This window comes from Peromyscus eremicus, chromosome 11 (assembly GCF_949786415.1).
Source record: "Peromyscus eremicus chromosome 11, PerEre_H2_v1, whole genome shotgun sequence".
Lineage (NCBI taxonomy): Eukaryota > Metazoa > Chordata > Mammalia > Rodentia > Cricetidae > Peromyscus > Peromyscus eremicus.
In genome coordinates, this window is record NC_081427.1 from 27,236,336 (window position 1) to 27,258,576 (window position 22,241).

At 41.0% G+C, this 22,241-nt stretch overlaps 1 protein-coding gene across 4 annotated transcripts in view; it reads right to left on the reverse strand.

The window, feature by feature from the left end:
- Positions 1 to 706: 706 nt before the first annotated feature.
- Positions 707 to 22,241, reverse strand: part of Agxt2 (alanine--glyoxylate aminotransferase 2) — a 40,486-nt gene continuing 18,951 nt past the window's right edge. For 2 of the 4 annotated variants that reach the window (XM_059276372.1, XM_059276370.1), the window contains exons 8-14: positions 18,462 to 18,562; positions 17,764 to 17,856; positions 14,769 to 14,901; positions 13,007 to 13,098; positions 6,815 to 6,964; positions 5,493 to 5,591; positions 707 to 1,421 (exon numbers count right to left, since the gene is read on the reverse strand). In XM_059276372.1, the coding sequence (XP_059132355.1) occupies positions 1,314 to 1,421; positions 5,493 to 5,591; positions 6,815 to 6,964; positions 13,007 to 13,098; positions 14,769 to 14,901; positions 17,764 to 17,856; positions 18,462 to 18,562 (776 nt within the window). In that variant the 3' untranslated portion in view covers positions 707 to 1,313. Of the gene's footprint in view, positions 1,422 to 1,823; positions 1,995 to 5,492; positions 5,592 to 6,814; positions 6,965 to 13,006; positions 13,099 to 14,768; positions 14,902 to 17,763; positions 17,857 to 18,461; positions 18,607 to 20,879; positions 20,900 to 22,241 lie in introns of those variants that run through there. The other 2 variants (XM_059276369.1, XR_009382045.1) reach the window with 2 other exon arrangements.

Sequence of the window (22,241 nt, forward strand, 5' to 3'; positions counted from 1 at the left end):
ATGCGTGTGTGGATGGTATGTGTGTATGTGTGTGTGTGTGTGTGTGTGTGTGTGTGTGCATGTGTGTGCAAGTGAGTGATGAGGTCACAGGTCAACCTAGGGTGTCATTCCTCAGGGCTCTCCACTTTGCTTTTTGAGACAGGGCCTCTTGCTGTTCTGGGATTTGCTAATTTGTCTAGGTTGGCTGGGGAGTGAGTCGCAGGGATTCTCTTATTTGCCTATCCAGGGCTGGAACAAAGTGTCCACTACCATATGTGGGCAATACAACAGAAGTCCCTGTATTTGTGTGGCAAGCACTTTATACACTGGATACCCAAGCCTTGTTTGCTCTGTTTTCATAATAACATTGTAAGTAGTATATTTTCTCATTTATGGTAATTGTGTGAAGTTTACTGCTAAGTACATTTCAGTGGGTATGTCAAATTAAAAAAATATATTGCCACTTCTAAGATTCAGGTGACACCTATAGGAAAGAATATTTATGATTGCACATACTAATGACTAGAGTTTGGGAAATGATGTATGCATTTGAAATGGTAGAAATAAGGGTATAGATGAAGATGAGATAATGGCGGGGTAACAGAGAAGCAAAATAAGCTCTGATAGGTATTTTCAGGGAGTTAAAGGTTTGGAGTGCAGCTATCATCCTAGGTATTTCCTACATTATTTCCCAAGATGCCCTTGGGCTACATATTAATAGAAAATATTAAAGTCTTAAGCAGCGCAATGAATTTATTATTTTATAAGTCAAGAAACCCTGAGATAGGATGGCTCCAAGATTAATGGTCAGTGATTCGTTGATATCACCAACCTCTCAGCTTCCAACAGCGTTCCAGATACAGCAGAGTGACCAGGCTTTATCTTCATGGATTCCAGCTGCCTGATGTGAACTGAGAAATTCCATCATGGGATACAGTATTTCTAGTGTGACAAGAAGCATAAAAGATGAGGAAATGCTTCCCCGGAGGTGTTAGCACAGAAAGGGTTTCCTTCAGGATTAATCGGTGACACGTGTGCCCTGTATTCATTTACAAACCAGTTAATTCAATGGGAAATACCATTATCCCAGACAAATCTACATGAGTTAGGACTTATTCTGCGAGCCAGGGAGAGATCCTGTCCCTGAAGAGAGGAATTCTCAGGAGAATAGGGGGCTCCATCGACAGATATGGCTAAACACCTACTGGTCTTTTACAATTACTGTGGAGAGCTGCAGTTTTTCATCTACAACTTGGGGTTTCAGCCGTCTTCACTTCATCTCTGCACACAGTTGAGAAGTTCTTGAGGCTCATGGTTCTTCATTTGTAGAAATCTTACTTAGCTCTTCTTTCCATGTGCTGAGTTAAGGCGGAGCGAAACACTTCAAATGCAAAGTCCACTTCCTGCTTAGTGACACACATCGGAGGCGCGATGCGGAACGTCTGAGGAGACAGAGGGAAACGGAGCTCAGATCACCAGAGTCAAGTGGGACTTCCAGAAACGGGCTAAACGAAGAATCCAAAAACCTTATTTATTTATATCCTATTTCTGACATTTCTCTCCCTAGGTTGACTTCCTCCTCTCCCCTCCCGGCCTCTTTCACCTTCAAGTCTTTACACAAATCCTTTTATCTTCTTGCTTTTGAGTTTTATCTTTTTGCCATTTGTTTATCTGCTTGTCCTTCTACCGCCTTCCCTGAGATCTTGGCCACTTCCCCCATGCTCAGTTGCTGCCACCACAAAACATGTTTTCCCAGTTCCCATCTTCATCTCCACTGTTCTCTATCTACTCATGTTCAAGGTCAATGGCTGAAGAAGCGAATTGCTGATTCCCATTGTGCCCACCATTTTCATAAGAAGTTGGGGCTCCTCATTCCTTCATTATTTTCTGACCCATCATCCCACTCAGGTCTCTTCCTTCTGTTGTCTCACAATTGGCAGAACAAAGGCAACCGAACTAACTACCCTCTCTCTCGCCCCTCATTTTGCACACGTTTCCAGGCTGACGTGGCTTTGCTCACGTGGCCAAGTCTCAGTGCTGATTAATGCTGTAAACGAACGGATTTGTTCCTATGTATATGGCTGAGAAATATATGAATATCACACGGGGGACCTGAGTGACACTACCAGATATTTGCAGTCTCCAATTTCTGCTGGTTCCTGAGAATATTCTCTTCCTCTGTCGGCTTCCTTTCATTTCTTTTTAAACCCGTAGTTTTCTTCTGAGCTTCTTTTTTTTTTTTTTTTTTGTACCAACTTCTATGCATCCCACTCTTATTTCATAAGCAATCAAGTTCCTATTTCTTTGAAGGAAATTGAACTCCCAAAGTCTTTCTCTCCCAGACAAAGTCTTTCTTTAAACTAGTTTGTTCCCACATGCGTTTGTTTATCTTTCCCAAAGGCTCAGAGAATGGTATGTCTTTACTCTTCAGTTCTAAATGGTCCACTTCAGCTCTGGGCCCTGGATCATTCCAGGAAACATTCCCGTGTTCTCTCAAATCTTTGACCTCCCTTCAACTTGTGCTCAGCCAGTATCAGTAAGATACTTACATCGTTCATAATCCCAATTCAGACCACACTGAGCAAATATCTGAGTTGACATGCAGTGTAATAACCACACTTTCTTCCTGCTTTTACTCAATCTTTTTTGTTTGTTTGTTTTTTCAAGACAAGGTTTCTCTTTGTTACAGCCCTGGCTGTGCTGAAACTCACTTTGTAGACCATGCTGGCCTCGAACTCATAGAAATTTGCCGGTCTCTGCCTCCTGAGCTCTGTGATTAAAGGCATGGGCCACCATGTCCGGCTACTTTTACTCTTATTTAAAAGACTTGCTGATACTCTTCACTCCATTTTTCCCAACCCACTGCATCATGGTTTCTGTCCTATTAGTTTTCGGATACTACTATACTAAGGTTACTTGCAAGGCATGAGATCCACTGGGCATTTTCCAGCCGTGCCCTTCCTGATTATCTCTCCTGTTCGTCATATTTGGGCATCCCTTTCCCTGATTCATCTTGTCTTCTTCTTCTGTAATCCACACTCCTCTAAACTATGGGCACACCATTGATCCAATCCTATCTCCATTTTCCTCCCCTTCCCTTCTGTCTACTGAAGGGAGTTCTTCCCCAAGTTTCTGTCCCAACCTCATCAAGCTTCTCACTGGGACACTAGACTAGTTTTCTTCATTTTACCATTAATGTGCTGATGACCCCAAACTATAATCTTTACCCCAATGTTTTCCACTTAACCACATGCTCAATTACCAAACCAGGTGCCCACAAATGCCTTAAATGAAGCATGTTCAAGGATGAATGCATTCATGCCCACCGTAAGCCAAATCGAACATGAGGTTTTCATTTTTCACTCTTGCTTATTTTTCTGACCCAAATCATGTGCAGTTCACTCCCCAAATACCATCAGAATGTACCTTTTATTTCTACAGCCCCTGCTGAAGCACAGAGAGCATCCTCAGTTCCTGCCAGACGCCTTGCCTCCAACCTTGTATTTAAAGTGGGTAGAAATATTGAGAACAGACTCAAAAATGCACTTACTACTTATACGATCTGGGCAACTGAATTAACTTCTAAGTACCTCTGAAGTAAGGGTGATAATAGGACTAATTTCTTTGGTTTGTTGAGAGCATTATATGAGTCAGCATGTACAACATGTCAAGAAGAGTGGCTGACAAGGTAACAGGACTTCTAGCGGTCCCCAGCCATCACATTAAGCAGATGCTCCAGCCACACTAGTGTGTGGACGGCTCTTTGCACTCTGCTCTCTCTCCTTCTATAGCATCACGTCTTATATCTGCAGAGGAGATAAATATATTGTATTGCAGTTTTATGCTTGTATGTTTTTTTCTCCCATAAGCTCAATGAAGAATGTGATCAGAACACATTTATCATTGTAGCTTTGGTTCCCAGCATATCACTGGCTGCTTAACATGAATTTGAAGGAAAAGCTAAATATGTAGACAATCTCTTCATATCTTTATAACCAAAGATTTAGATAATTAAGCCACACTATTTGATATGAACAGAAAATCATTCCTAGTGTTTATTTAGGCATCTTGTCTGATAGCTTTAATGTCCTCTGTCAAGCATGAGGCAAGAAGTAGATGTTTCAGTATCCATTGTGTTAGCCAGGAAGGGGGTAGGACAACGGGAAGAATGAGGAGTGTTTAAAGTGGGTAGAAATATTAAATTGCATTTAGAAGAAAGAAAGTAGCAACAATGCACTGTATATTTCTAAAGTCCACGTGGTGGTTTGAATAGCTATGGCTCTCATAGACTCATGTGTTTGAATGCTTGGCCCATAGGGAGTGGCACTAGTAGGAGATGTGGTCTTGTTAGAGTAGGTGTGGCCTTGCTAGAGGAAGTGTGTCTCAGTCTGCTGCCTGTGGATCAGGATGTAGAACTCTCAGCTCCTTCTCCAGCAACATGTCTGCCTGCATGCCACCTGCCATGATGATAATAGACTAAACCTCTGAACCGTAAGCTAGCCCCAATAAAATGTTTTCCTTTATATGAGTTGCCATGGTCACAGTGTCTCTTCACAGCAATAAAACCTCAACTAAGAAGGTCAAGAAGAAAGAATCTTGAATGTTCTCATCACAAAGAAATGATATGTGAGAAGACAGATAAGCATTATCTCTTGAATATTATAACATTATTCATAAATCCAAACATCATGATGTACTCCCTAAATATGGGAAATGATCATGTTTCATGAAAGAAAATGTTTTGAAGTGGGAAAAATTAAAGAGGGAAAAAATAATATTCATGGGGAACAGAAGTCACTCTCATTCTTGAATCTCTACCATGGGAGCCCATCCAGGTGAGGGACCTGATGCTGTAGGGATTTAGAGGCAGGTCATATTGTGCATCATCATGAACATCATCATCATCATCATCATCATCATCATCATCTCATTCTTGTAGCACAGAGTCAGACCAGGGTTTAACTTCCAGGAAGGGGGTAGGGTGAGCCTGTCTTGGAATAGTTCAGCTGAGGGTGAAGGACGCTGAGTGGCTGTTCTTGAGTTCTGCATCAGGGATCATGTTTAGGATGGTCCCTAATCTCTCTTTCTGGAATCATATAGGGCAGCATGAGATTGCTATGGGCTGTAATGGCCACTAAAACTTAGCAGATTCACAAAGTCAGACTTCAGGGTGGAGTTAAGAATGACTATGATTGTTTTCTCAGGGGTTAGAACTAATTAATACACAATACAATGCATATGTATATATAAGTTGCATGAGTGTTATGATTCTATTATCACCCATGCTGTGAATTGTCTGGTTTGTGTGGCCTTTCTAATGCCTCTCCTTTGCCTACAAAAAAATGGACAACTGAATCCCTTTACCACATCACCCTCTAGTGGCAGAATCTGTCTCTTGTCCATGTCTTTTGATTATATCTGAGAATTATCATAACATGGAGGAAGTACAGCTGGGTCCCCTAGCACAGTGACACACCAGGGAGACCCTACCTGACAGGCAGCCCTTCTCTTACCTGAGAAAAAATGCCACCTCTGCCCACTAGAAGCCCCATGTCTTTGCAGTCCTCATGGATTTGATTTACTTCTGTTTTAGGAAGAGGCTGGCGGCTCATCTGTGAATACATTAAAAAAAAAAAAAAGGTTTCTATTAGGTGTTTGAATGGTTAGAAAAATTATTTCCCCAGGTATGGGGCCCAAGAAAAACCACAACAAAACAAAACTCAAGCAATCAATGTCTCCCTAATTAAATAAAGCTGTTAATTACTGAACCAGAGTTGGTTTTTTTTTTGGGGGGGGGTAGGGTGGGTGGGTATTAAAAGTATTGGCTTTTACTTTACTCTATCAAAAAATTCCCGAAGACAAAGTGAAATTCCATGTAGGCAGTAAATGAATCCTGGTTCTGCTAAAGGCTACCCTGGGGGTTTGGTCCTTTAACAGATAATTTGGGATCTGTTTTGTTTGTGTTGAAATCATCTTCAACTCATTAGGGTGCTCTGCCTAGCTAAATAGTTCATTCTAAAGTCCAGGAAGTGGCTTAGAAGTTGCATAAGAGCACATGCAGTTAAATGTTTCCCAGGCCACAGCATGGCCATGGAGCTGGTGTGGAGCTAAGTGTTTTCCATGTGTGTGGAGTTACTTTCCCCAAGACTCCAACTGTTAGGGTTAGGAAAATTAAGTGCTTAGGAGCCAAGAGGCCACGGTAGATACCTAGGCACTGAAGTTGGTTTCTTACCATGCTACTTCAACTTTGGTGACATTGGGCTGGAGCTTGCGTCATTTCTGTGTGTTCCTGCATCCTCAGTCTACGAACACAAATATTTTCCCCTAGCTTATCTATTTCAAGCTTAAGTGTACCTGCATTCCCTGGAGCCTTTCACACTACAAAAACAGAGGCCTTCTGGTAGGACAAATTGGTATATCTGGAAAGGCTTAGCGTCTGTATTTCTAACATGATCCTTAGATACCTATCTTGGGAACCCTTCCAGTCCTCCTTGATAAGTCTTGGGTGGCTTTGCTGCCCTGTTTTCTCCCGTTTCCTTCACAGATCAGTCATGGGGATCCTCATCACTATGTCTAGCTTCTAAGATTTAGATGTGTAAGCCACGATCCTGCTCATGAGTCAGCCTCTAAGGTAGAGGAGGGTTCCCTTTAGTGCACTCAGTTTGGTGTTCCCTCAGGGCTTCCTACCCACCTTCCCCATGGGCCTTGATGGTGTATTACATATAGCAACCAACAGCTTCATAGTTTGAATGATATGTATGCATTCGGCCCTATTAACTTCCGCATTACCTGCTACTGGCCCCCGGCAGCCACCCAAACAGCTGCAGATCATTACCTTGTCTTGAACCATCTCTATCCCTATCATAAGACCTTTGCCTCGGACATCCCCAACGATGTCGAATTCATCCCGCAGCTCAGCAAACTTCAGTAACGTGTAGGTACCAACTTCTTGACTGTTTTTCTGTAGATTTTCTTCTTTGATGACCTGTAGAGAGACATCCCTAAATAATCTTCAGGGCAAAGGTTGGAGGATTGCCTGAGAAGCACAGAGAGATAAGTGCCCAGGGTCCTCCTTACAGCAATGTAACTAGACAAACAGGACCTGGAACAGAGCCAGATGTGGACAGACCATGGACCACATGAAAATCTGCTGTAAGGAATGAAACAGTCTTGGTAAAGGGGGTTTCCCTGAAACTGCCCATCTGTAGAGGCAAGCAAGAATTTAAGAAATATTAGGGTTATATATTTCATAATGTGGAGTTCATTTTTCCAGGTTTTGCTGAGTACTGGCACACAGTGGTGAAAGCAATAAATAAATGAACCGAGGAAAGAAATTCCACAGGTGCTTGTCTCATGGGATACAGTGAGGCCAGACAGGTTTTCATAGTCCAAACACTCCAGTGTGGGGTACTGCTACCCTTAGCTGGGCCTCATGTGCATCCGCAGCTAAGGAACCTGAGGTATAAAACATTTTTTCATCTAACTTCCACTTACAGTGAACATCTGTGATAGGTTTAAAGAATTTTAATTGTGTTTTTATTTGCTCTGTGTTAAGTGCGTCGGGGCACATGTTGGGGTTAGAGGACAGCTCTCAGCCGTCAGTTCTCTCTTTCCACAGTGTGGATACTAGGGATCCAACTGAGCTGGTCAGGTTTGACAGCAGATGTCTTTGCTTGGTGAACCATCTCACTCAGCCCACAGCATCTGTGATTCTTGACAAGACACACGAACACTACCTCTATACTTAGCTAATCATAATGGCACGATTTCAGGCTGATCTTGATGTTTTGAAGATCAGTTGGTTCACCTGAACCCTCTTTCTCGCCTGGATTGGTTGGGATGACATAACATTGGGAAAAGAGGTTGGACTCTGGCCAGAGAAGCAGGCTCCTTCTGCTCCTCCAAATCCAATCCTCCAGTCTCATCCCCAGATCTGTAGCAGACCACTCGGGGCAGCCTCCCCTCCCTCCCCTCCCCCCTTGATCACACAGATCTTCCCCTCCAACCTCCCTTACCCCAACTTACTGCTTCATCCCAGCCCCCAACTTCAGCAAGCATTCCCTGGGAACCCCATAGCTAAGCCTGTCAGGGAAACAGGTAGGCTCCTGAAGCAGGTAGGCTAACTGTAGATCTTCACTCTCCCTCCTCTCTTCCAAATCCAACTTCCTGGTCTCATTCCCAGCTCTGTAGCAGAATACCTGCCATGGCCTCTCCTCACTCTAGCCCATTCCCAGTGGACTAAGCAAATCCTGGTAGGAAGTCTTGCTTTCCTCTCTCCTTCAGAGTCCCCATTCCCTGTCCTAGCCCAGCCCTATTCCTAAAGAGGTTAAACACATCCAAGAAAACACAAGGACTAAATAATCCCAGACCAGAAAATCAAAAGAGGACACACACACACACACACACACACACACACACACACACACCCCATACCAACAAAATATCAGGAATCAACCAACACTACTCACTATCTCTCAACATCAATAGTCTCAATTTCCCAATAAAAAGACACAGACTAACAGAATACAAAGACAGGATCCATTCTTCTACTGCATCCCAACCAAAACACATCTTAACATAAAGGATAGACATCACCTCAGGGTAAAAGAATGGAAAAGATATCTCAAGCAAATGGACTTTAAAAACCAAGCTGGTATAGCCATTTTAATATCTAATAAAATAGGTTTCAAACCAAAACTAATCAGAAGAGGTAGGGAAAGATACTACATACTCATCAAAGCAAAATCCAACAAGAGGCCAGGCGGTGGTGGCACAAGCCTTTAATCCCAGCACTCGGGAGGCAGAGCCAGGCAGATCTCTGTGAGTTCAAGCCCAGCCTGGTCTACAGAGCGAATTCCAGAACAGGCACCAAAACTATACAGAGAAACCATGTCTTGAAAAACAACAACAACAACAAAAACAACAACAACAAAAAAAAAAGGAAATCCTTGGGCTGAAGAGATGGCTCAGAGGTTAAGAGCACTGACTGCTCTTCCAGAGGTCCTAGGTTCAATTTCCAGCAACCATATGGTGACTCACAACCATCTATAAATAAATCTTTAAAAAAAAATTCAACAAGAGGACACTGGAGTTCTTAACATCTATGCACCTAACACAAGGGCACCCACATTCATAAAAGAAATACTAATACAGCTTAAATCACATATTGGCCCTCACATACTGATAGTGGTAGACGTCAATACCCAAATCTCACCAAAAACAGGTCATCCAGACAAAAACTATACAGAGAAATGTTCAAGCTAACTGACATCTAATCTTCTTCTCAGAACCTCATAGAACTGTGGTGATGTATTGTGTCCCCCAATATACTGTATCCCCCAATAAAAATTATCTGAGGATCAGAGGAAAAAGCCAGCCACTATAAGTAAACATAGAAGTCAGGCAATGGTAGCACACACCTTTAATCCTATCACTTGGGAGGCAGAGATCTCTTTGGATTTTTGTGAGTTCCACACTAGGGAACAGAGCCAAGTATGGTAATACACACCTTTAATCCCAACACTAACCATAGAGGTCTGGATGTCTGTACAGACAGACAGGAAGTGACAGAGCTGGGCAGGAAGAGGAAGTGATGTAGCTGGGCTGAGAGAGCAAATGAGGGAGCAGAACAGAAAGGCATATAGGTGTGGGTAGACAGGAAGTAAGTCTCTCTCTTTGGAGACTGAGGTGTCAGTGAGATGAGGTTAGCTTGTGGATTTTTCTATTTCCCTGCTCTCCCAGGTTTTCACCCCTATATCTGGCTCTGTGTTTTTTTTTTTATAGCAATTCTACTATATGAAACATTCTCCAAAACTGACCATATAATCGGTCATAAAATGAATCTCCACAGATACATGAAAATTGAAATAACACTCTGTATCTTATCTGACCATCATGGATAAGTAGATAACAACAACAGAAACAACAGAAAGTTTACAAACTCATGGAAACTGAACAACTCTCTACTGAATGAAAAATGGGTCAAGATAGAAATAAAGGAAGAAACGAAAGACTTTCTAGAATTCAATGAAAATGAATACACAACATATCCCATTTTATAGGGGACAATGAAGGTTCATAGCACTAAGATCCTACATAAAAAAAAAAATTGAAGAGATCTCATACTGGCAACTCAAAACTCTACAATAAAAGGAAGAAATTATACTAAAAAGAAATAGCAAAACATAACCAATAGCCACAAATAATATAAAATACCTTGGGGTAACTCTAACTAAACAAGTCAAAGACTTGCATGATAAAAACTTAAAGTCAGCCGGGCGGTGGTGGCGTATGCCTTTAATCCCAGCACTCGGGAGGCAGAGCCAGGCGGATCTCTGTGAGTTCAAGGCCAGCCTGGGCTACCAAGTGAGTTCCAGGAAAGGCGCAAAGCTACACAGAGAAACCCTGTCTTGAAAAACAAAAACAACAACAACAACAACAACAAAAAAAACTTAAAGTCTTTGAAGAAAGAAATTGGAGAAGATACAGAAGATGGAAAGATCTCCTATGTTCATGGATCAGTAGGATCCTACCAAAAGCAATTTATGGATTCAATGCAATCTCCATCAAAATTCTAACACAATTCTTTACAGATCTTGAAAGGACAATTCTCAGACTCATATGGAAACACACACACACACACACACACACACACACACACACACACACACACACCAGTATAGTCAAAATAATCCTGAACAATAAAATATGAACTCACTCAGAGTTAGGCAGCATGCATAGGGCCTGCATGGGTCTGCACCAGACAGAGGTCCTAGAGCTGAAAGGAGAAGTGGACACATGCCCCATTCTTAACCAAGGCACAATCTCCAATTGGTAACCACTTGTAAATGAAAATTTAGTTTTCTCCAAGGGAGTCTCACTGGGGAAACAGACTACTCTTAAGGATGGGCTCCATGCCCAGCAGTAGATGGCCAACAGAAAATGAACTCAAGGGCATCTTTGGAGGTTCCCTGTCTCATGCTGTGTCAGGCAGGGTTTTCTTTCCTTCCTTCCTTTTTTAGGCTTATCTTATTTTATTATACATACATATATATATATATATATATACATGCATATACATATATATATTTTATATTACTTGTACTTCATATATATATTATGACTTTTAGTTTAATGTTTTTCTGGGATTCCTGAATGTGCAAATGAGTGGGTATCTGTGTCTGTATCTATTCCTCATGCCTTTTCTTAGGCTCTCTTCCTTCTGTTTTGTTTTGTCTTATTCTGATATGTTAACTTTTGTTTTATCATATTACAGTTTATTTTTATTATTATCCCTTAGAAGCCTTTGTGTTTTTTCTAATGAGAGCCAGAAATGGAGTAGAATGAGCTGGGAGGGGAGATGGGGAGGAAGCAGGAGGAGTAGAGAGAGGGGAAACTGTAATCAGGATGTATTATGTGAAAAAAAGATATTTTCGATAAAAGGGAAAAAGTTGCCAATGCCAACAAAGAGAAATGAATGTCACATTTCTACCCACTCGTTCACATCTCAGGACTTCATCATTTCTTAAAGTATTTAATTAGCAATAATAGCTTTACTTCTATCTGAAACACTTTTACATTTCTTGAGTAGGTGAGTCATATTCATAGTTCAAAATAAGAAATATGAAAGTGTAAACAGCAGAATGATTTGTACTGACCTCTGACCCTAGCTAAGTTTCACTTCATATAAACTGAATTAAAAAAAAACAAAACAAAAAACAAACTCTTTGGATGTTCTTTCAGAAACACGTTGTACTTATTTAAGCAAAAGACATTATACATTTGGTAAGGATGCTTTTTCAACAAAATAATGGGATAATAAAAATAAGAATGTGGGACACTTTATTACAAAGTCGATTTAGCGAAATCATAGTGACTAGTTCTCTCCTAGGGACCACGAAGAATGTCTCTTCACTCTCATCAGAGAAACATCTTTTTGTTGTGTATGGCAATCATTACCTACAATTGGTCAACACATTGAGAATAAGAGGCTGTGAAGTGCTCAGTTCTCAACGGGACATCTGTATCACATTCCTTCCCTTGAAGGTTCAGGGATCATTGTGGAACTGGGGGTGAAAAGACTGTAAGGGCCAGAGGGAATACACGTCTGCAGTGGAACAGTATTTGCTTGCCACGGCAGCACCATTGCACACAGGGACTCACACTGGCTGAGACTGGATGCAGGAGACTTGCACATGATGAAGCTAGTGAACATCCAGAATGGATGGAGGAGGAGCTCAAGAAATCCCACTCCTATTGGAGGCTGCTTGGGGAGGGAGAGTCAGTTTTCTTCAGAAAAGTGGGCCCTGAGAGGCTACTCATGGTCCAGTACGTAGTCCCATAAGCAAGTACATACAGGCATCACTAAATAGATTCAGTGAATTAAAAAAAAAAGGGCACATGAAGTTAGGAGGAAAAAGTGGTGGGTGGTTATAGGGAAGTAATTTAAAGGGAGAGAAAAGGGGGTGGATTTGATTAAAACACATTATATGTGTCTATAAAATTCTCAAACAGTATTATTATAAAACTGGCTAACATTAAGCTAGATGAATGTGATAGGAATGAATAGTTTTTTTTCCAGAGTAGCTGTATTACCCTGATATAATCAACTAAATCCTATAGTTTCTCTATAGTTCTTTCATTTATGACAACAAAAAGGAAGAAAACATCCATAGTGTATGGCAAAAGTTATGTTAAAAGGGTGACTTGATGTTAAAACCTAAACAACAAATACTACCTAGAAAACAAGCAAAATTCAGGGTTATCACCTGGATAGGGCAATTCTTAGATTTCCCGTGCATGTGAAGTTGATTATGTATTACCCCCTATTCAGAACTTCAAGCACCCAAAGTAATCTTAAAAAAGAGGGACAGAGAATAGTAACTGCAGACAAAATTTAAATTGGTGAATTATTGATTACATTTCTCTTTTACCATTGCAATGTGGCAGAGTCCGTCTAGAGTGTTGATTTAAAAGTAGTTATTTAGTGCATGCCATCAAGGGAGTCGGTGTGAGGGATAGGACAGACCTCAAGCACGGCAGATCCAATGGCACAGGCCAGGGGGCTTCCTCCAAACGTGTTGAAGTGATGTAAGTGATTAGCCAAAGATTTAGCAATTTCTAAGGGTGGAAAACAGAAGAGGTTAGAGTGACACATTCTCATCCGTTATGTCTCGTCGTGACATTGGGGTCATATTCAGTTCTATCTTGTAAAGGACATCCATTTTTTTCCTCCTCTACTCATCTGACAGTGATGGGCTGAATTGTGTCCCCTTCAAACTCTGTGTTGAAATGATAGGACCACGTATGACCATATTTGGAGGTGGAGTCTTTAAACCAGTCATTAGTGTTAATTTGGACTGCAAAGCTGGGGCCCAAATCCCGCGGGACGATGTCTTTATAACAATGAGAGTTTCTAGAATGCTCATCATCTCTCTTCTGTGGGCGTACGTAGGGAAGGTCATTTAGAGAAATGATGAGGAGGTGGCCATCTGCAAGGCTGGAAGAGAATCCTAGGCAACTCAGCCCTGCTGCACTTTGGTCTTGACAGACTTCTCTTCTGTGGGAAGATGAATTTCTGTTGTTCCAGCCACTTGATCCATGGTGTCTTGCTTAGTCAGCCCGAGCTGACTAATATGTAGATAAGCAAGACAGCTTATTTACTTAACGAGGTGACAGCACAGTCTTTAATGTGTCACACAAATTAGAAAGCATCTTAAAACTTGACATTGCAGGACTTTGTATAAACTCTTCAGTCAACCAAATCTTTTCTTTCTACTCTTGAGACTAAGAAGGAAGTATTGAGGAAATGATCTTATATGATGTGAATTCATATTATTCAGCAGCATAATTCTGTCAAGGGCAGTTCATTACACTTCGCTTTCTGCAGTCATACATTTTTTGGTTTTAAATTAATGTAATGATTGTACAAAGTAATGGATTTATCCATTCTTGCATTTCCATGCATAGCTATGTTTTTTTTTTACTTTTGCTTAGTCTATGAAAACAGATACCACAAGATTTTAGTTATTTAATGGCCCAGAAATGTGCTGACTATTGGGGAAGAAATACATATAAAATAATTTTTTGACAATCAATGGTTCACAAGAAACAATATCGGTCAAAGTCTCACTACAATAGAAAATCAAATTTTAACCCTTATTTCATAGAGCAGGGTCTTGACCTTCCTAATGCTGTGACCCTTTAATACAGTTCATGTTGTGGTGACCCCTAACCATAAAATTATTTCATTGCTATTTCATAACTGTAATTTGCTACTGTTTTGAACCTAATGTAAATATCTGACATGTGGGACATCTGATGTATGACCCCAAAAGGGTTGCGACCCAAAGGTTGAGAACCACTGTCATAGCATGTTCTGGATAAATGAGATTTCATTGTATTTGGCTGATAGGACATTGACAGAGAAATCTGGACTTTGAATGGAAAGACCAAGGGACCATGGAAGAGTCTCTTTCAAGAAAAGATTCTTTTGGAAGCTTCAGTGTTTTGTTTTGTAACCTGTTTTCCTAACCCTCTTCAGTGTGGTAGAATCCTGGCTTTAACCACCATGATGTGGAGAGAGAGGTTGTCTTCTCTCCAGCAAGGGAAAAATGGCTGGCTCTCTTCCAACTGCCCGATGGCCTGGCACCTTTCTCTTTCATTTGCTTGGACAACATATCATGTGGTTCCCATCACCACCTCTAGCCTACACACGTTGCAACCCATGTTTTATACTACTGCCAGTGCAGGAGGCCCAGGAGCAAGCGTGGTCACGCTGGACACTGTACCTGGAGTGGTCACAACTGCAGCCATTGGGAAGCCATTCCCAATCCCTTTAGCCATGGTGACAATGTCAGGCAGTACATCATGGGTTTGGAAGCCCCAGAAGTGAGAGCCCAGCCTTCCAAATCCTGTCTGCACCTGGAAATAGATTAAAAACCGTGGGAAACTTTTCAGGCTCTGTTCTATTCCCTTCCCTTTACCTCCTTCTTGTCTCTCCTTAGCCTTTCTCTGTCCTTGCAGTCTTATGGACAAAGCCCTCGACCTATGTCTGAGGTTGTGGGTATCAAAAGCCATGTCCTAGCCTGGAAATTCCTCGGCAATATTCTTTATGTCTTTTGAATCTGTTACTTAACTTATCAAGAAGAAATAATCAGCACAGCACAGTACAGCACAGGGCTGCTTGAGAGTTATATGAATAACACATGCAAAAGACATTGGGATGATTAACCCTCCTTAATAAGTCTCTCCTGGGCACAACCAGAGAGTAAAGTGGAGAAACTGGCTACCCTGGAGCAAGTAAGAGTAACTGTCTGTCCAGAAGGGCGGGATGCTTACCACCCAATGAGAGACTGCTGTCTTCCCATCTTCCTGCATTACGAGGAGGACACAGCTGAGCTCGTGAGTTCAATGTATACTCTAGAGCCAGCCATACACTGAAAGTTGATCACAGCTTTTGTTCACACTGTCCCTACTCTCAGTGACTTATGTTTCAAAATATGCTTTTACCATCCTAAATCCCAGTAGGCTGTATTGAAAGCATTCAGGGCATGTGACCACCGGAGTCTCTCAATGGATTCTTATTACCATTGTATGCATCATGAGAACCCTGCCTGAGTTAGATTCCTAGTGTTTGTAGAAGGAAAGACACCATAACAGAAAGATGTCATGAATATCACCAGAGCAGAGCCTTTCTTGATCTCTGTCTGTTTGTGTTGCTGGGTCTGCCTGTCTTTCTCTCCACTTGCACACTTGGCAAGATGGGATGGACACCCAGTCTCAAATGCATCAAAAACCAAGGGTTTTTTTTGTTTTTGTTTGTTTGTTTGTTTGTTTTTTTCCCCTAAGCCTTCCTTCCTTCCCATTTACCCTTATTACCAGTTGCTGCAGCTAGGTTCTTGGTTATTCTTAGGTGAAAGTGACCAGTATAGGAGAGGAGCTAATTCCAAAAGTTACTCTTCAGTGACAGTGACCAATACAGGAGAAGATCTGAGATGTGGGAGTCTGACTGATCCAGCCTGGAATGCCAAGTTTTCATTTCCTAGCAACAGGCCACAGGACAAGCTGATTAAGTGGCCCAAATAATAATGTAGGAATTCCATGGAGTTTGTCTTTTGGCCTATGTTCCTTCTCTTCTCCATCTATCTTAAGCGGCATAAAAATGGCACAAATGGGGAAGAAATAGATGATTGTTTGGAAAACACACACACCATGCACAATAAAGCATGGCCAGTCACTTGAGAAGAAGTGTTCCATACATAGTGTTGGATGCACAGTAGGGCAGAATGATCATTCTTAGGTGCGTAAATCCTACTGTCTCCAGGGATGGGGCACACACGGTAGAGTAGGACACCTGAGGCTGTGGCGGTAGGGGGCTGGGACAGTGTATTCTTGCCCATCTCATCTCTGTTATTACCCTGTTACTAGTTAACATCCCAATCTCTCTTAAATTTGCCTCATGTTATGTTCTTGAAAGTCATGAAATGGGGGACGGTGGGAGAAAAACAAGAGAACATCATGAAACCACATCTCCTGGAAATTCTGAAGTTCTGGTTTTCTTTGAATCCAGCCTACCTTCCTTCTAATTAGTGTGATTGTAAAAGCTTTGCTCTGTGTGGATTCCAAGGCCAACGTTTATCTTCTTTCCTGAGACAGCTAATTTCAAGCTGATTGAATGTGATTTCCTTTTTTTTTTTTTTTTTTTTTTTTTTTTTTTTTTTTTTTTTTGTTAATAACCAGTTACCTCCCTTTCAATGGGACCTTGATGAGCCCACTAGTACAAGAAGGGAGGGGGAACAGAGCAGGAAGACTTTGCTGAAGCTGCTGCTACTATACAGCGCTGGCATTGGTACACTCTGAGCCCGACAGGGACCTGACCACACAAGTGGCGGTGGCAATTGCAAGATTTCTGTCAATGGGGCAGCCCAGCACGAACTGTGAGGAAATTTTAGCCGAGGAAAACAATCAGTAAAGGCAAGTGAGACCTGCGCATATAGGAGACACACAGGTTTCCCATGTGTCCTTGGTGGGTCAAGCCACCTGTTTGTGCAATCATGCTGGGCTCCAGCGGTGAAGTGAGAGGACTTCTGTGGCCTGGGTACCATTCTCTGGTCTTAAGAAAAAAATCTCTAGAGCTATTCTAAGCAGATAAAATGCTGCCTTATCTGATACACTGCAATCCAAGGTATAATTCTAAGTATGTGAACTGGAGCCCACAATGCTGGTGAGTATTAGTTCCTTCAAAATATCTCCCCCGGGGCTACCATGTACTTATTTCAGCTGGGCTACCTCCACTCTGACACTTTACAAGTTGTGCAATCTAAGTCTCAATGCCTGAAGTGGTAGCAGCCTTCTAATTTAGAGGCTGAACTATTACTTATTCTTTAAAAACAATCTAGCTGACACCGCCTTGGCAAAAATTAAGATGAACACTAGACTACGAGATTAAATGTCTTTTACAGCTTGTCAAGGGTCTGGCAACAGTTCTTAGAGCAAGGAATAATAATAACTGCAGGAATAAAAGCACATTGTGTAACGGTAGCATCACCCGTGCCCACAGGCAACTTTTAAAATAGAAACCAGTTGGGATGCTTAAGTTCCGTTACATTTGTTACTCTAATTAACTTTCTAAGAAACTAGCAGAGGCTTCTTTCCTTTATGGCCACACTTCAGAGTCCACACACTTGCTTTCTGCCTGAGATGTCAAAGAGGGTTTGAAGAGGTCTTTTTCTGCATCTGGCTTGTTCCTACTGCACCAAGTCATTCCCTGACGTGGCTACTCACTTCATCTGCAATGCACACACCTCCCCTCTCTCGAACCAATGCAAAGGCTTCCTTCAGAAACTCCTTTGGGTACTGGACAACACCATTCACGCCCTGCAAAAGATTAAATCAGGAAGACTTGAGTGTCAGCAGGGGCCCTCACTCAGCACCAAGGATGAGGATAGATCATTATCCTCATTACCATGGCATAATGCCATCAGCTGAATGAGCAGCGTGTAGAAAGTTCCAAGAGGAACTTTCATATCGTGCCTTCAGGAGAAATGATGTGACTCTGTTCTTTCCTGAGGTTAGAAACAAGGAGGCTGGATGAGTTAAAGATGGGTGAACAGTATGTGTTGAATAGTTAAAGATAGGTTCCCCTTGAACAGTGTGTGTGTTACGTAGTTAAAGACAGGCTCCTGAACAGTGTGTGTTAAATAGTTAAACATCAAAGGTGTTTTCTTTTCCTGAGGACTTTAGGGATTCAGTGGCTTCAACTATTTATCTGTCTGTCTGTTCTGTGTGGGAATGAAGATGTTGTGTTCTTTTGGAGGTCTACTGAAAACTAGTTTGTTTGTTTCTTTTGCTTTGTGTTCTTAAAAGGGAACCAAAAGAATGAATTGCGCTTAGGGAAGAACACAGAAACAGGTACTTAGTTAATCTGGAGTCAAAACTGTGATAATGGAAAATTCAGAGAGACACTAGGTTTGTATACCCACTTGAATTGGCTCTGCAAAAAATCCAGCAATTGACTTGGCCACAGAAGTGTTCAGGGTTTCTTTGAATTGTTCGATGTACTGTTCTTTAGCTTGGCAGCAGTCTGCAGCAAACATGCACACACAAATACATATCACAGAAAGTGATGTGAGAATGGCATCCAGAAAACACAAAGAAACATAAACAGTCAACTAACTGGAGGTCACTAGACTGTGGTGAGCTGGGGTCCACAGGTATTTATCTCTCAAAGGGAGGGGGCATTCTGCAGGAATGACTTTATGAAGACAGTCATAAAGGCATGAACAGATCACTTCAATAATTTTAGTTGTGGAAGGAATACACCCAAGTATCAAGTCTAGTATGGACAGCCATTTCATATAATGAACATCCTTTTAAATGGGTAGATCTGACTCAAGTGTTATTGGGGTGACTTAATTTGTTTAAATGCAACTCTACTGTTGATTGTCACTTATTCTGATGTACGTTTTTAAACTGCAAAGTGCTTTTGCATTCAGTCAGTAAATATGCTTATATAACCATCAGAATTCAGTTTAAAGAAGGATGTGTTAGAGCCAGAGAAGTGTTCTCCATGGTAGCCCCTGACTCTAGGTTCTGTGTTTCTTATTTGTAGGTCTTTCTTTGTCAACAAAGGGCACATTGATTTTTGGGATCTGTAAATATGTCAAGTGTCTGATATACTATAGAGGCTCGTCAAGTTTCTAAAGAATCAGAGGGAAATAAGTAGTGGAAATTGTGATAGGTTTGTGATATAGTGAGCAATTTTACTTGAAATTCTTCTCTGGATAGGTCAACTGCTGTTTAGGGAATGCCTTTAGTATGCTAACCCCTCGTTCTCCAGGTTGAACTGATAATACACCCACTCCCTGAGTTTTAAATGTCAATGACTATTTATTAATAGAAGACATACTTGTTTCTAAAAATTCCTTTGTCATTTTGTAGAGTTTCTTAGGTACTAGACATATTTTCAAATTTGTACTCACCTTTTAATTTTCTTTAAATTTAATGACCATGCACATTCCATTGTCTGATAATTCCATTACCCGGAGTTTTGTGGTCTTTTTCTAGAACGTGGGATTTTGTTTCCTTGTGTATTAGTTTTGACTATGGGTGGCTTATTTTCCTTAGTATGTGTGAATATTCTTTGAAGCCTAGAATGAGGTAGGCTCGTCGGAGTACCTCTCCATTTGCAGCTTCCAGGAGCACAGGGCATTCCTGCCTCCAAATCAGCCAGGGGTAGTAGAGTTCAGAATACAAAGCCTCAGGGTGGGCAGCTTGTAGTTGAGATTTTTCAGTTATGATTCCTACTGAGTCTCCTCTACTTCTATTCAGTGGAAGAATCCTTGCAGAGCTTCTTGCCTTGATACACTGCTGGTGCCTTGATTTCCAGCAGACCCTTGGATGATGTGTGTCCTCTTACCAGCTCTGTGACTGGGGAGGCTTTCATGTTGTGTCTCCTCTTGTGGATGTGCCCTATCTTGTCATTTCTCCCCTGCCCTCTGTGAAACCTTAAAACTGAAGCTCAAGCTCCCCTGTTTTCAAAGTACCCTCAGGACAAAACTTACTATAATTTCCCATAACCCATTTTTATTTCTAAGAAAGCCCGCCCTATTTTTTCATTTTTAAGGAAGCCATAATTTAAACATTTAAAACATTTGTAAAGATTTTAGAAGTTGTGGTATTGGTAAGAAAAATTGAAATCTGTCATTTCAATTTAGTAGTTCAGTGTGTACAGGAGAAGCAGAATATGATTTTGTACACCCACCTTTCTATCTCTCTATCTCTTTCTCTATCTCTGTCTGTCTGTCTATCTACCTATCATCTATCTATCTATCTATCTATCTATCTATCTATCTATCTATCTATCTATCTATCTATCCATTAGTTTTTTGAGACAGGATTTCTCTATATAATAGCCCTGGCTGTCCTGAAACTTGCTTTATAGATCATGCTGGCCTCGAACTCATAGAGAATCACCTGCCTCTTCCTCCCAAGTGCTAGGATTAAAGGTGTGTAACACCATGTCCAACTAGAAGTAATTTTTACTACTTTTAAAAAGTTTATTATTTATACAAGTGTTTGGCCTGCATGTATGTGCACCACATTGGCAACTGGTAACCACAGAGGTCAGACAATGGCATCAGATGGAAATTACAGATGGTTGTGAGCCACCATGTGGGAGCTGGAAGTTGAACCCAAGTCCTCTGGAAGAGCAGCCAGTGCTCTTAACCACTGAGCCATTTTCCCATTCCCTACAACTCCCTTTTAAAAAAATGCATCTTAGAGCAAATTGTGACTGGGATACTTCTGCCTAATAGTATGTATGGAAAGTGTTATTCAAGTGGCAACATTTATTCTTTATGATTTATGTTTCACTAATTTTCTCAGTTGAAAAATTTCATAGAGAAGAAAAACAAGGTCTCTGAACACAGGGTTTTCCTTTCTGCACACAGAATTTGAACTTGGTGTCTCTGTGTTCTGGGTTTCTTTCTTTGCCAGAAATGTAGGAAGGAATAATTTGAGTTTCCTATGTTTCGTAGTCACATTTTCTATTAGCTTAATTCTAGGTGTACTTTGGTTAGTAGAACATTCTGTCTGGGTTCATGTTTAGAAACAATTAAAAGTGCCATACTTGAGTTTAATTGTATGAAATTTAGTTTTTTTGCAAATACGAACTTTGACTATTGTAGTTAAGTTTGGAAAAGTATTTGAAAACGTTTATCAGTATTAATCAACTGTTACAAGATTTTCAGGGTTTCTTATTCTCTTGTATTGCTATTTGTTTCAATAAGGGTGTGTTTCACATTTTATGCATGCGTTTTAGTTATTTTCAGATGGAGGTAACCTGGACTATCTGTCTTGTTAAGCCCGGCAGCAGTTGTCCATCCATTCCAAATGTCTCAGTAGTTACAGATTTGTATTCTCATCCTGCTTCAAGATGCTGGAAATATCCCTGGTGGTGGTTATGGATGCATCCCTAGATGTAAGCCTTAGTACACAGAGAAACAAGCATAAACTCATATGAGTGGGAGAGAACACAAAGAGACAGAACATGGATCAGCAAGTTTACTGAAGCTCCAGGAGCCACCATCTATATGTTCCGCCTTTGGATATGGAAATGCTCCAGGAGGAAGGTAAGCAAGATGAGCAGTATCTACATGTGACTGAACTTTAAGGATTTATCTACATTCATGCTTTAGTTCTCAACAGTACTATAGCATCTCTGAACGTAACCCCAAATCTATACTCGCAGAAGGGATCGAGGGGAAGATGTGGATGGGGTGGGAGGCCTCAGCACTTGGTACTATAAAAGAAAACTAAACCCAAATGCATTTATATTCCAGCTCCACTAAAGAGTAAAAAAAAAAAAAAAAAAAAAAAAAAAAAACTCATCATGTTCCGAGAATGCATATGACATTTAGGAAAGCTTTATTGACAAAGCTTTATTGATATCTTTGGAGTCAAATTTTTATTAGGAAGAGACAAGAGCCTTGGATGACTCTAGCAGATATATCAAACACAAAAAAAGAGACCTGGCGTCTGGGTTTGGCAAGCTCTTTTGTAACTAAGAAAATCAGAACAGAGTAAATTAGCCTTAAGTGCTTAAGTCAGGGTAAAATCATATCAAAAAATATTTTGCTTGAGTTTATCCTACACATTTCATATTTTACAAGCACCTATCCATGTGTTTGGTGAGAAGTAAGACCATTTATTGTGTTTTCTCTATTTAGGGTGTGTTGCATTGGCCCATTCCTGTAACTTCA